This window comes from Nuphar pumila, chromosome 7, assembly GCF_984573655.1.
Source record: "Nuphar pumila chromosome 7, dmNupPumi1.hap1.1, whole genome shotgun sequence".
NCBI lineage: Eukaryota > Viridiplantae > Streptophyta > Magnoliopsida > Nymphaeales > Nymphaeaceae > Nuphar > Nuphar pumila.
This window is the reverse complement of record NC_143255.1, coordinates 16675095-16690271: the sequence shown is the minus strand read 5'-3', so window position 1 is coordinate 16690271 and position 15177 is coordinate 16675095. Positions and strand designations below refer to the sequence as shown.

The 15177-nt window shown below is 37.4% G+C and overlaps 1 protein-coding gene across 1 annotated transcript; it reads right to left on the bottom strand.

The window, feature by feature from the left end:
* Nucleotides 1–3784: 3784 nt before the first annotated feature.
* Nucleotides 3785–14059, bottom strand: LOC149831302 (hyperosmolality-gated Ca2+ permeable channel 3.1-like). Its single transcript, XM_090012991.1, has 5 exons — nt 13979–14059; nt 6626–6901; nt 5516–6342; nt 5157–5412; nt 3785–4295 (listed from the first exon to the last, which is right to left on the bottom strand). The coding sequence occupies exons 1-5, from the start codon at nt 14057–14059 to the stop codon at nt 3945–3947; spliced, it is 1791 nt and encodes a 596-aa protein (XP_089869117.1). The 3' UTR covers nt 3785–3944.
* Between the last annotated feature and the right edge of the window lie 1118 nt (nt 14060–15177).

The following is a 15177-nucleotide window of genomic DNA, read 5'->3' as shown; positions in this document are numbered from 1 at the left end:
TTCACTTGCCAGCTGTATGAGCCGGTCACGAACAAGCTCATGACGAGTCAAGTCGCCAGATGTTCGGTTCATTTACCAGACCTATCTGCAACTAAGGGCTGGTAAACAAGCCTAACTAACCAAAGAGGGCATGTTCGGGCTCGGCTCATTTACTAGTGGGTTGAGCTTGTGGCTTAGCTTGTATTCTTGTTTAGCCGAGCCGAGCTCATGATCTGGTTCGTGTAAAAACATTTCATGTTATTTATACAAAGTATATACATTTGTATATATTATACTTGAAAATATATATAATTTTCTATAAATTACACTTAATAACCCACATTTTATGTGTATATTTTTCATTCATCTTTCTTTTTTATATATATTTTATTCACAACAGAAAACATATAAAGTTTGTGACAGAAACAACAAAGAAATAATTGCAATAAAGCAATTCTGTTAAAGCTGATCCACTCAATGTTTTTGGATGCAATTCTATAGTAAATCCTTTATTCGGTTGGACCTGGGTCTGGCTTATGCAATTCTAGGTGAGGTCCGGCCTGTTGATATTCCTACTAAACGCTGTGTCAATGTTCGGATGAACACAACCATAGCAGCGTCGTGAAATGAATCGAGGCATCTCATTTCACTACTATCACATTCCCTCACAGGAACCACCAACTCTCTCATGCACTCGGCAACTCTACAAAAACCCAACTGCCTTTTGATCTACAGACACCGCCTCACCCTGAGCATCTCATCTCTCTACCATTTTGACACCCAACACCACCAAACGCCAATTTCCAAGCATCGGTTGTTTCCTTCAACTCCCTGATTACCAAACACGGGAAAAATGGCGATCTCGTTGATGCAAAGGTAGTCTTTGACAGCATGCCCTTCAGAAACGTCGTCTCCTGGACGGCATTGCTCACAGCTTATGCTGAGAATGATGAGATCGAGAATGCACGCAAAGTGTTCGATGGAATGCCTCATAGAAACTTGGTCTCCTGGAATGCTATGATCTCTGGTTGCGTATGTAATGGAAGGCTGGAGGATGCGTATGTGCTCTTTCGATCTATGCTGGAAAGGAATGCGGTTTCCTGGACTGCTATGATCACTGGGTTTGCTCACAAATGGTATGTTGGCTGAAGCTAAGAATCTGTTCGACCGGATGCCTGGAGAGAAGAATTTGATAGCTTCGAATGCAATGCTTACTGGATATGTGAAGAATGGCAAGATGGATAGTGCACGTTGATTTTTCGATCGGATGGACCGAAGAGATGTGGTCTCCTGGAGGGCTATGGTCGATGGGTACTCCCGAACAGGCTCAATTATGGAAGCTTGGCATCTGTTTGATAGAATGACTGAGAGAAATGTGGTTTCTTGGACGGCAATGATTGGTGGTTATTCACAGAATGGTATGTGGGATGAAGCGTTCAGTATGTTTTTGACTATTTGAAGGCAGGGTGTGATGATCAATTCAACTGCTTTGACTGTTGTTTGTGATGCCTGTGCTGAAGGTGGTAATATCAAAGAGGAAATTCAGGTTCATGCTTTAGTTTTTGTAATGGGTTTTGAATAAGATGCAATCGCGGGGAATGCTTTAATCACCATGTATTCAAGGAATGGAAAGGCAACCCATGCTTCTAAGATCTTTAATATCATGAAGAAGAAGGATGTAGCTGCATGGAATGCCATGATTACAGGATGTGTTCAAAATGGAAGAATTGATGAAGCCTACAGGTTGTTTATTAAAATGCCTAGAAAGGATGTCGTTTCCTGGACTACCATGGTTCTTGGATTATCAAACATTGGATGTATGCAGGACTCAATTTCTCTATATGAGAAGATGCCTGAGAGAGATGTGATAGCTTGGACTACTATGATTTCTAGTTTTGTACAAAATGGTGATTTCGATCCTGCATTTCTATGGTTCATTAGGATGCTTAGGGAAGGGGTTCAGCCAAACCCCGTGACTTTCAGCAGCTTGCTAAGTGCATCTTCTGGGTTAGCAGCATTGAACCAAGGGGAGCAGGTCCATGCGCAGGCCGTGAAGAGGAATTTCCAGTCAGAAATCTTGGTCTCAAACTTGCTAATCTCTATGTACTCAAAATGTGGGAGTATAGAAGATGCATATCAAGTTTTCAGAAGTACCAAAAACCATGATCTCGTGTCATGGAATTCGATGATTAGTGGTTTTGCTGCTCATGGCTGTGGAAACAAAGCATTAGGACTGTTCAATACAATGCAACTAGTTGGAGAGCAACCAAACTTTATTACGTTTCTTGGGGTGCTCACATCATGCATCCACGTGGGCCTAATAGACGAAGGATGGCACTACTTCTATCTGATGAGGTCTTCATATGGAATCAACCGTGGGCCTGATCATATACTTGTATGGTTGACCTTCTTGGTAGAGCTGGATTATTAGAAGAAGCATTCAACTTCACCAAGGCAATGCCATTAGAGCCTTATCCAGCTGCTTGGGGAGCTTTACTTGGTGCAAGTAAAACACATGTGAATCTCAAGCTCGCAAAGATAGCTGCACGTCAGCTTTTTGAACTAGAACCTGAGAGTGCAACTCCATACGTGGTCCTGTCAAAGATGTATGCCATGGCAGGTCAGAAGAAGGATGAGAAAAGACTTGGGATGGTCAAGAGGCTGAAAGATGTGAAGAAGAACAGAGGACATAGCTGGATCATTGTGAACTCTGAAGTTCACTTCTTCTTTGCTGGGTACCAATCTCATCCGCAGTTTTCAGGAATAGAGTCTATGCTGAGGAAAATCTAATTTAATATGGCTGATGTCTAAGAAGTTGGGATATGTGATCATGACCAGAATGCAGACTGTTCCATGGTGTGCTAACCAACCTCTATAAAACAAGGAACATTGAGATGATTGACATTTTTGGTTGCCTCAGCACATCCCCTACGGCATCTTGCCACTGAGCCTGATCAACTGTGGCTCTTGGATGTCGAATTAATGAGATAAGCAATGCTGGAGAAAGGTCACAAATCAATCACTATAAAACAAGGAACAGTGAGATTTCATATTTGGATGTCTAATGTCAATCTCTTGTGACAATCTTTTTCCCATTAATCCATTCATTTCTGCTACAATGGCCAGTGTATGAAAAACATCACAAGGCCACCTTAGATGGCAACAGATGATTAAACCACAAAAGCTCGCGTACGATGCTGCCACTGTAAATCAGAGAACAGTGACGAGATTTCCAATATTTGGATGGCTTTGTGTAATCCTTTACCACATGAAAGAAACCGAAGAACCATGGTCACCATGTAGAGAAGGATTATCATAATTTTCTTCAAGAGAAGAATAAAACATTTGCAGCAAAAGAGAAGCTGTTGCTTTCATCATCTTGTTGGGCAGCTCAGAGCTAAACAAAGCTTCCTGAACAAAAATTGGATAAAGTAGTACAAATGAAAATTGTATCACCATTACCACGAAATCCTGAAAAGATTATGACATTATTCATTGCTTAGAAATAAGACCAAATATTTCACTAACTAACAACTAAGATAAATCCTAATCGTTGTAATTACTGTGAATTTCCCAATAACATCTTGGCAGATGAATTAATGTTTTCTGATCCAGTTCCTGTTCACGGAAGATATGGGTTAATATATAGAGAGAGATAAAGCAAAAATGAGCCATTGGAGTTTCTCTAAATGACAATAATAAGAAGCCACAATTGAGACAACTTTCTTTATAACAATTTTGGTCATATGCCGACCACCGAAAGAAAGATAAAACTGACAAAGTTATAGATGTGGCAACCAAAATAGAATATCCACAAACAGAAATACAGCTTGGGTTCTTCTCGAAAGAAGCATAGAAAGTTTAAAAAAGGCAAAACATGAAAAATGCTCCTACACATTTACACAAGATGGTACTACAACTACACGGATGAATATATGCTTGGGCCTACTCTTGAGGGCTAGCTGTCAGCGAGCATCTCCACCTTGTTCCACATCTTCAAACTTGTCCATGCTCAAGCATGGTGGGACATAGGCCTCAAAAACTGCTTCCAGATTTGGTTCTTCCTCCAAATTCTGGCAGGCAACTTCCAGTGGAATGAAAGCAAACGATCGATAGAAGCGTTTATAGCAAACGTAGCCAAAGATTACACTCAGAATCGGAAGGGGTATAGCAAACGGTGCATAATTGAAGTGCTTTACTCCTAAGAAACCAATCATGGTTAATTGGAAAAGCAAAAGAGAGGCCAGAATTCGACTGTGAATGTGCGGCCACATGCGTCCATAGCTCTCATAGGAGGGTACATACACTTTCAAAGCCTGCATACATAGAAAGTTTTATGAATCAACTCTGCTCTGTGAATAGAAGTAACTAAATCTGTTCATAGCTGTCTTGATTTTCTGTGAAGTTTGTGGTATCAATGATTATATTTCAAACTTGAACGTGCTATAAGGCTTATTGTAGTTTTGGACATTAGTTATTTTCTGGACCATGCTTTAGTTTTAATAGTTGCGTTTTTTTAAGCCCTTTTGGAAGATTGATGATTCAGCCTTCAGACCCGAAGTGCTTTTTAGAGGCAATCCTAAGAACTAGAAGATTTTATTGTTATTTTTATTTAATGTTTGTTTCGTAGTCACTTGGTGAGGCTTTCCCTGAAAATATAAAAATAAATGGTTTTCCGTAAGAAATTCTCAGAGTTTCTTTAAAATAAAGTACAGTAAAAAAAAATGAATGAAGAATATCACAAACATATCATGATATTTTCAATTTGGAACTTTTTCAAAATATCATGATTCTTTTCTGTTTTTCTCAAAAACCTTTAGAACAGAATATATTCAATTATGATTTGGTCTGCTCAATGTTAGGACTTGGTAGAGCACTTTATTTATTATATTTCATGATAGAATATGTTTTTCCGTACTATAGTAGCATGTTTTTTTCAGTCAACAAAATCAAAGTCGGGTTTCCTCTGAGCTTCTTTTAGGAGAAGGCTAGGGACGTTGGTGAGCGTGGCAAGGTCCGACCTTGGTCAAAATCACAAATTTCAGTGGCCAAACACAACTTTTAGAAGTTACTGTTTGTATTTATTTCTAGATGCAGTGAAAAATATACTAATAATCACTATGATGAAAGTAAGAGAAAAAGGAAAGCAAAAACTCAGCAAAGATTTCAAGCCTTACCTGATTTCTGAACAAAAGCCATCCAATTGCAAAGTACACAACACCGAAGGGGAGTATCATTGGTGCAATTACCGAGTAGCATATCACAACTGTTGCTATCAGCATGTCATTGGGAACTCTAGCTACATAATTAAGATCCCCAGGAGCCCAAGCTTCCTTCAACTCGGCCTTGGTTTTGCAGAGGTACCTCCTCTTAAGATGGTAAAGGACCAATGGGACCAAGCGAGAGAGCTCAAGCCCATGGACAACAAAGAACCTGAAATAAAAAATGAACAAGCCACCATTAATTTTTTTATGCAGGAGCAGGAAATCGAAAATGAAATGGAAAAATCTGCGAGTTCAGAAAATGAAAATCTTACTTTAAAGCAACAAATGTAATAAAGAAGGTGGCGCTTTTAGGAAGAGATTTCCCAAGTGTGGGAACAATTTTGTCAGTGTGTGTGGTGAAGTCCTTAAATGAGGTAAGCAGGGTAGAGCCCAGTGTCACCCCAATGAAGACATTAAGCACTGTGAAGTAGAAATACTTGGTAGACGCTGATCTGGCCGCATGGCTCCGTGAAGGGATCCCTTCAGCCTTTGACAAAATCATGAAAATCGTTGGCAGGATAGCCAACAACACCAACAAGGCAATTTGAGGCAGGAAAGCCTCCAGCACCATCTTAATCGTCGGTTGGTCGACAATTGGCTTCAAGAAAGGCAAGTACTTCCTCAAATTCGAAAGAGTGGTGAATGCAGAGACAAATCCCATCGGTATCGTGTAGAAGAAGATGACGAGGAATACAATGCCATAGATCACATACTGCCTGATTTGCCTCATGAAATATGGGATGGATAGATTTTTCCACAGCAACTCACGAGGCTGAGGAGCTGCCGTCACCGTCCATTTTTCGACCATCTGTGCATGGATGGTCTGGGAGGCAGATACAGCGGCTCGCCAGCTGTTAAAGAACACAAGAGCAGAAGCGAGCTGCTTGTCCTTGACGGTGGTCTTCTGTTCGGCCTCTAACTTTGGAGCTAATTCTTTGATTTTCTGGTTGCAGTACTTGATCGTGTCAACTTTCTCACCAATGAGTCCCAGAAATCCAGTCCTGTGCTGCGGCCTAGTTTTCGGGTTTTCTGCAAACACGGCTTCTGAATGAGCAAGTTTCTTCTTGCAACTTTCCAGCTCTTGCCATATTTTGTTGGCCTGTAATAAATACTTGTCATTGCTTATTTACTAAAAATACATGTTTTGATTGAATATTCTGTCACTGTGAGACATGAGCTGTTGATTTTAAATCTCTTCAACAAATTTGAACCTGAATATACCTCATCTAATACATGTTTTTGTTTTCTACCGAGTAAACTATAATAAACACATCTAGAGGTTCAGATTGATCCGAAAAGGCAAAAACAACGGCAACTATGATTCTTAGCAAGATCCTAGTTTATACATATTCCATGTAGGAAGGAGCGAAGAAAAGTAGTACCTCTTTGTTGTCAGTGACCACCATAGATCTAAAGAAAGAATCGGGATGGAGCCTCCTGAAATATGAATCGACCTGCTCTTTACGTGTTTGTTCTGGAGGAAGAGAAGGCATATCTCTAACCAGTACTGCAAATCGTTCGGGCTTAGTTTCATCCGCTTCTAATCGTGCCGCTCTTAGCTCAGAGACATGTTTGTATGCTTTCCATAGTATGTAAAACGTAACAAACGACACCCAGTAAACTGCTAATAAATGTGCCCACATCCTGGAGCTTTTTGGCTGCGTATTGAACACACACCAGTTCACAACAAAGAAACATGATAGGAAAAAGTATTGCATTTGAATCATGTGATGATGACAAGTAATTAGGTTTTTAAAGGGTCCAAAAATCAACGGCTCAAAATGTGCCAAAATTTCTGTCACTCAAAAGATCACATTTTTACATTAGAAAAGCACAACCCAAGGCTTGATACTTGCAAACAAACCACGTTGAACACATTTATGTGTTTAGATTGAGTCGATACAACTTCACCATATGATTTCTAGCTCATTAGTTCCTTATCTTCATTAGTAGCAAATATTATATATATATATATATATATATGAGAGAGAGAGATACATGGCTTTTATAAAGATTCATAAGTCCACAAATTTGTTACCTAAAAAAATTTAAAATTGATCTTACGGTTTTGATGCACATAATATATATATATATATATATATATATATATATAGAGAGAGAGAGAGAGAGAGAGAGAGAGAGTCACTAGAACATGAGAACTAGAAATATGGGCATTTTCAATACTTTTTTGCAAATTCAACCATGTGCATGTGCTTGGCACGGTGAGTTGCTAGGAATCAACCATTGGATGGTGTATTTTTGATGAAAAAATATGATTTTTGAATACTTGAATATTTATGAAGATTATGAGCCACTGATTTTAAAGCCTTAAAACATCTGCTTTATGCATCAAAATAGAATGATTCAATAATGGGTTCTTATAAAACCATACATGTAGATCACATCCTTATGGTTAGATTCAAGAGAAGAGAACAAAAAATCCATAAAAATCATGGTTCACACATTAGTTGTCATATTCTAGTGTTTATATATATATATATATATATATATATAGAGAGAGAGAGAGAGAGAGAGAGAGAGAGAGTTAACTTGCATTGCCTTTTATATAAAGATTCACGATCCATAAATTTGTAACCTCAAAAAATTAAAAAAATGATCTTATGGTTTTGACGTATTATCATCATTATAAGAAATTAGTTATTTTATTACAATATTATGGAAATATGCAACATTGTTTAGTGCATTTTTATTTAAATTTTTTATCAAAATGCTCATGATATAGACAACCGATGCATCAAAACTACCATTAACTTGAAAATGCATCAAGTGTATAATTTTGTGCTGGATATAAGTTTGTGGTGAACTTGTTCACAAAGGGCCATGAGAGAGAGAGTCTCGTTGCAAGGGCAAGTTTTTGTCTTGCATAGATTTCTTTTTTACATTCTATGTTTTTCCTTACATTTATGCACGAGTACCCTAAGAATTCTGTTGGTCACTTAATGAGGAAAAGAAAAAAGAAGAAAACATATAAAATATTTTCTCTGTTCCAATGAGTCATCTCTTCACAGTGCTCCTGTTGCTCCATTCCTAGTTTAACACATCTACCTTGTTAAAGAAAGTGTGGAGGATACGTGAGACCTCAAGAATCATGTGAAGGTGTCCATTGAAGGAAACAAGACATGTAATGAAGCTAATGAAGATAGAAATCTAGTTTCCCTTTCTAAATCTATTCATAATTGTGATAGGACTTTTACAATTGATAAGAGTCCTAAGAAAGAATCTTCTGGTGATTGTAAACCTCCTGTAAAATCAATGAAAACAAGGCCACCTCTCCATTGAGTGTGTGAGGTTTCCCACCGTGGATGTAGGTTCTCGAAAGGAACTGAACCACGTTAAGAGTTTGTGTCTGTTTCTCTTCTTCTCATGCAAGTCATTTATGATATCAGAGCTGTAGACGATATGAAGGAGATGGATCCTCCAAAGAATGATAACACTACCAATGGATCAGGTGCCTCACCAGCTTCTACAAATCTCCAATATTTTTTTACTACAAAATCATCGGATGATAATTTTCTGTTCTGGGAATCTTAATTCATCCCCTTGTTAAAGAGCTATGATCTCATTGGTTTTATCGGCGAATCTAATCCTTGCCAAAAAAAGAGGTTTAAACCGGCTGAACCTGAAAAAAACCTGCTTTAAACCATGCCTATATTCAATGACATCAGCAAGATCAACTTCTGTTAAGTTGGCTGGTCTCCTCTCTCAGTGAGACGGTTCATAGTTAGGTGATTGGCCTGACTACTTATGAGGTATGGATGGTTCTTAAGAAGTACTATGCTACTTGATCTAGAGCTCATGTTCAACAGTTAGAGAGGTCAGTTTCATTATCTTAAGAAAGGCAACGATAGTCCTATTTTCTAAAAGCAAAAGTGCTTGAATCTCAACTTGTACTTGCTTCCAAACCAGCCTCAAATGAGGACTTAATCATGCAGTTCTTGGTTGGTCTTGCTGTTGCAGAATATGGTTCTATTAGGACATCTACTGATACCCATTCAGATCTTGTTACTCTTGATGAACTGTTCAAACTTTTATTGACTCATGAAGCTGAACTTAGTGTGAATGAACAACATGAAGTTGTGACTCCTACTGTCCAATATACCCAAAGGCAATTCGGTAGGGGCCGCAGAAATAAATCTGGCGGTTGTTTTTACTAGAAGAAGCAAATCAATAAGGGTCGGTTCTCTAGAAATCGAGGTGGTGGTTATGATAACTGGTCGTTTAATGCTGGTGGACAAAATCTGTCTCAAAATCAGCATACCAGAGGTTCTTCTAATTCTATTTCTTGCTAAGCATGGTGACAAATCTAGCCATGGGCCCTTCAATGTAGGATTTTCAAGTTTTATAAAGGTCCTGAGGGCACATGGCTGCTCATGGTGGTGATTCGTTTTGCTAAAGCTCATAAGATGAATTTTCGTGGCGCTCAATATTTTTTCTTAGGATATAGTGCTCAGCATAAAGGATATTTGTGTTTAGATATGAAATTGAGCGTATGGTTGTTTTTTACAAGGAGAAGTTTCCCTTTCTTAAACCTATGGTATCTCCCATACTCCCCCACCTACCCCTTCAGTTGGTGTAGCGCCCTTGTCACCCTCACCCCCAGTTGTTTTGACTATGTCTCTGACTGCACCCGCTCCCACTCTCGTAGACCAGCCTTCATTGCCAACCCCTCCTCCTCCTCCCTCGTCGACACCTTCTTCCCAACCTGGTTCAATGCTTGATGAGCTTTTAAAGATTGATTCGTCAGTTTGCTCATCAAAGTAGTGGCAAGGATTGATTGATTGATTATGACTTTGTAACCATGTAATCTTAACTTCTTGTATGTGGTAAAATCTCCAAAAGGTGATTATCATGGGATTAAAAAAAAACCACCTTCAAACAGTGCGGATTCATGGTGATTGAAACCGCGAATGGCTTTGTTGGTACTAGCACTTTTTAATAGACAAAGTCTATTTACATTAGGGGTGTCAACGGGACCGGTTTAATTCGGATCCAAATGAAACCAGATTTGGATAAGATTTTCAGGTATGGTATCGGGTCCAAACCTGGGTCTAATCAGGTCCATTATAAGAAAAACCATATCTGGACCTAATAAGAACTACATGAACCAAACCCGGACCATACCTGGTAAACCATATTTTTTTTATCATTTTTACATTGAAAAATTATGGGTTTTAATTGGAGCTCGGGTTGGGCCTGTGTCTAGTATAAAATTTCACAAACTATAACCAGGTCCATGTATTAATCGGACCTTCGGATCTGAACTTGGGTCTTAATCAGGTCTTCTTATTTATCACCATACCTGGACCCTGTAGGGTTTGGTTTGTATCGGTTCTAGGTAAACCAGGCCCGTTGATGCCCCTAATTTACATAGTGAGGATGGTATTAGCTACCGTCGTGTATGGGTAAGGAACCCTATATATATATATATATAGAGAGAGAGAGAGAGAGAGAGAGAGAGAGAGAGACTGTTTTGACCAAATCTGCGTTTAACATGGTTCCAATAGTGGTAATAGGCCCTTGGATATAGTGTTTTAATGTAAAAAAAATTGTTTCTTTTCAGGTTTGAGAGAGAGAGAGGCTGTTTTGACCAAATCTGTAAAAAAAAGTTCTTTTGAGGTTTGAAATTTTGGTAGATTGCGTGGTGTTGATTTTTCAATCCTGGTAAAATCTGACGTACATAAAAAAAAAAAAACATGATCCAAACGCCAGTTTTTATTAAACTTAATACGTATTTCACATCCAGATGGTTTAATGTAAAAAAACCTTGGAAAAAAAAATAATGCATTTTTTTTACTAGGGGTTCCATACCCACAAGGTAGCAAACATTACCCTACATAATGTTCCCTAATAAGAAGTCTATGAGAGAGAGAGAGAGCATAAATGGAGTCACACACAAAAAGAGCATGAAGGGCATAAATAATCTCACGGGAAAATATTGGATACCCTCAGGTGTAACTCATTGGTAAAATGGATATTATCTATATGGCTTGTTTAGTAAAAACATCATGGTAAAAACAAATCTTTTGAGGGCTACAAAATACATTAGTCCACAACCAGTGATACATATTATCTTTTTTTGAAAAAAAAAAAACATGAAAAAACAGAAATTGGTTTAACATTTTAAACAATTTCTTGTGAGATTTCCAAAATAGTCGCCAACATTTCCATTCAACTATAAAATATCATGATGTTTACATTTTTAATGATTATTTTTCATGAAATATATGCATTTTTCATTTCATCACAAAGACTATATTTTTTGAAATTTAAATTATTTATTTTACCGATACTTTGCGGAAAAACATGAGAAATGTAAAACAATTGGATTTCCCATAAGATTTAGGCTGCCCAAATTTGATGAAAAGGTTAGGTGCAATATGATTGGACAAATATTTGTGCCTTAAGCACCTGATCACCCTCCATTTTGGGAACAGGGCAAAGCATGATGGAGGGCAATCAGGTGCTTAATGCACAAATTTTGTGCCAGTACCCGATCGGAACTCCCAAATTTGCTATGTTGTCAAGATTTTTTTATTAACAAAGTTATATGTTTATATCAAAACCACTCAATTCAAAGTGCATTTTTTAATAAATGAACCATGCTAAACACATCCACGTGGTCAATTAATCAAATAATGCTTCTACCTATGAGATTCACTATACAATGGTACTATAAACTGTAGCCAATTCGTTACATAACATGTTATCTTTGGTGATTGTCACATCAGGCAATGGTCATAAAGCTTGAACCAGTTTACAAAGTTCGCCCCCTTTTTCCTTTCGGTCTTCCTTAAACTTCTTATGAAGTTGAATGAAAGAAGTCCTGATGATACCACCACCACCACCACCTCCCCCACCTCCCCCACCCACCTACCCACCCCAATCCTGTTATAACCTTACCATATATAGAGAGTAGAATTTGGACTGCACAATAAGCCAAGCCATACCGGGCCGTCTATGACCAGTTGGAACTTGTCCAATTAAATAAATGAGCCAAGCTTGAGCAGGGCCTCATGCTCATCATAATTGGAAAACTCGGCCAGTCAACTCGTGACTCGCCCGAGTTGACTCAGATTGGAACCTAAAAAAGTAAAAAAAAGTTACATAACTCGGTTAGGACCAAACTTGGCTGAATCAGCTAACACTCGCTGAGTTTATCATTGACTGGGCTGAGTCTTAGCTACCATGTTGAAAATTAAAGGTTTTGCTAAAAATTCAAAACATTAACTAAAAGCATTAAAAAAGTTTGGGCCAATTAAAAAAGAACTAAATTTGAGAATCATATATATATATATATATATATATATATATATATATATATATATATATATATATATATATTCTACAAACAATTATACCTACAGTCAAGTGGGAATGTCACGTGAGTTGTTTTGACTCAATCAAACCTCATAGACATGTTCAACATGCCAAATTTAGTAGAAATCAATGTGAGTTTTTTTTTATTCAATCTAACCTCATAGACATGTTCAACATGCCAAATTTAGTAGAAATCAACCCTTGGATCATGTTTTTTCGACAAAAAAATGTTATTTGCTAAGTTGATTGTAAATAGAATGGATTGTAGCAATATATAAATATATAATGGTACATGCTTGAGTTATATAGATTTAAGCTCCAAATGCAAAATCTAACCTTTGGATCATGTTTAACATGTTCTATTTGTTATTTCTATATGTTAAACTTGATTGAAATATGATGTTTGATGTCATTTCTAAACTATCCTTATTTTGGTGAATTGTGAGTCATCTATTTTCACTATAAAAAATAAGATCTATAAAGTATTAGGCACAATAAAACATGTTAATGTAGTAAATAAACCATCATTAGATCTATCATTTCGTGGCTAAATTCATACAAACACAAACAAGAGTGTGCACCACCATAAGGTATCATAGTACAAAACCATCATATATTTTTCACATACACATATAGGAAGGGTGTAATATTGGACGCTCATTTCATCTGATGTTATTAGACGCAGTTGTGCCACTAATGGCATGCGTAATCAGCAGTGCAAAAAAATTTTGCACAAAAGTGGCCTTTAGGTGCTGTCTTTTCTACCACTAGAGGCCCTTCAGTTGTAATGCTTGTTTTGCGCAAAATCAGCGTGCGCAGATCAACGGTGCATACTTGTCCAACGTCCGCATCCACTGTTACTCTCATATATATATATATATATATATATATATATATATATATATATATATATATATATATATGTGGATTAATCTAACAATAAATTAATTGCTGTTAACAGTAGATGAATTCAATCATATTAAAATAACTAAAAAAAAAGCCTTAAAAATAATATTTTTTAATATATGATTGATTTTTTAAGTCAAAAAGGTAAATTTGATGGATTCATAAAGTTACTTTTTTGGGAAAGGAGTTTGACTTTTCAAATCCCTTAAGTTCAAAAAACTTTTCAATTCCCATGAAGATACATGGACTTTTTACACAGAATCAACATTGTTCTGATTCAACCCGTTACAACTCGCATCAAATTGAGGAGCCCCCAATCCAGCCCATAGGATTTTCACTGACCCGAGGTGACCCCAATCCAATCCCAAACCCTAATAAATAATAAATTACAAGAGAAACAAGTTCAAAGATCCAATAATCTATCATTCTTTACTTATTGATCAAACAGACCAACACAAAAAAAGATTCAAAGTTCCTAAGAAAAAAATTACGAAAAAGTGAACCAGCTGGGTAGACTCAGGATCAAACGGCTGGACCTGTAACATCGTAACCAATGCATCACGCCACGGCATCCTACAATACTGCAAACAGAAATATGCCTATGCACGTGGACCTTGCTGTCCTTGTGACCTATAAATGCTGGCAATGCTATTCACTGAAAGAATAACCGAATGAATGGGAGATTCAAGAAAAGCCTGCTTAGATTTCATAAGGAGGACGGATCAGGTGCAATGTGACCACACACTTTTGGTGTGCTCCGGAACCTGATCACACACCATCTGCTGTTGGGCCCCACAACTGATTGTCTCTTACCAAAGAAGGTGGGTGATCAGATGCAACAACACTACGGATGTAAATGGTTCAGATTCAGGTCGGATGTGGCCAATACCAAATTAGACTAATTGAATGTTGACTAAAAGTACTCGAATTCGGATTCAAATTGGGATGGTGAAAAGCTCATACCATATCCAGTTTTTTTACACATAATCAGATTCATATATCCATCAAATCTGGATATTTGTCAAATTAGGTAGGAAAAAAAATCAAAACCATATCCGCATTCAATTATAATTGAATATCAATTTAGCTTACCAAATCCTACTAAACAGAGTTGGATTAAAATTCAATCCATTGACATCTCTAAGCAGCACACTAGAAGTATTCAATCAGATTGCGCCTGATCATCCCTCATTTCAAAAAGAGAAAAGGAAAATTGGCATTTAATGATCAATCGAGAAAATGACAACAATAGCTCTTGTTCACACTCTGTCTGACTGTCAAATATCAAACATAAGCGACAAACAGTAGATTGGGCCAAAGGTCGTTTATCATCCAGCAAAAATACGGCATCATCATTAACTAAGATTGAAAAAATAGAAGCGTATATCATGCAATTTCACTGAAAGAAAAGCAATAAATTTGCTATCTTTCGTTACCTCGAGACACCTTGACCAAACTGTGAGTCGGTGGCAAATTTAGGCAATAAAAAAGCAAAAGCCACACAAAGACAACATTTACCAAAGAAAACAGTAACTAAATAAATGATATTGGCTTTTCCAGGGCTGGACTCCGACTAGAGACCTAAAATCTAGGATAATCTTAGAACTCAAGCGCATGTTCACAATCTCATTTCTATCAAGATGCCCTTCAACCATCTGATGCTGTATTTGCTAAGATTAACTTGCATCCA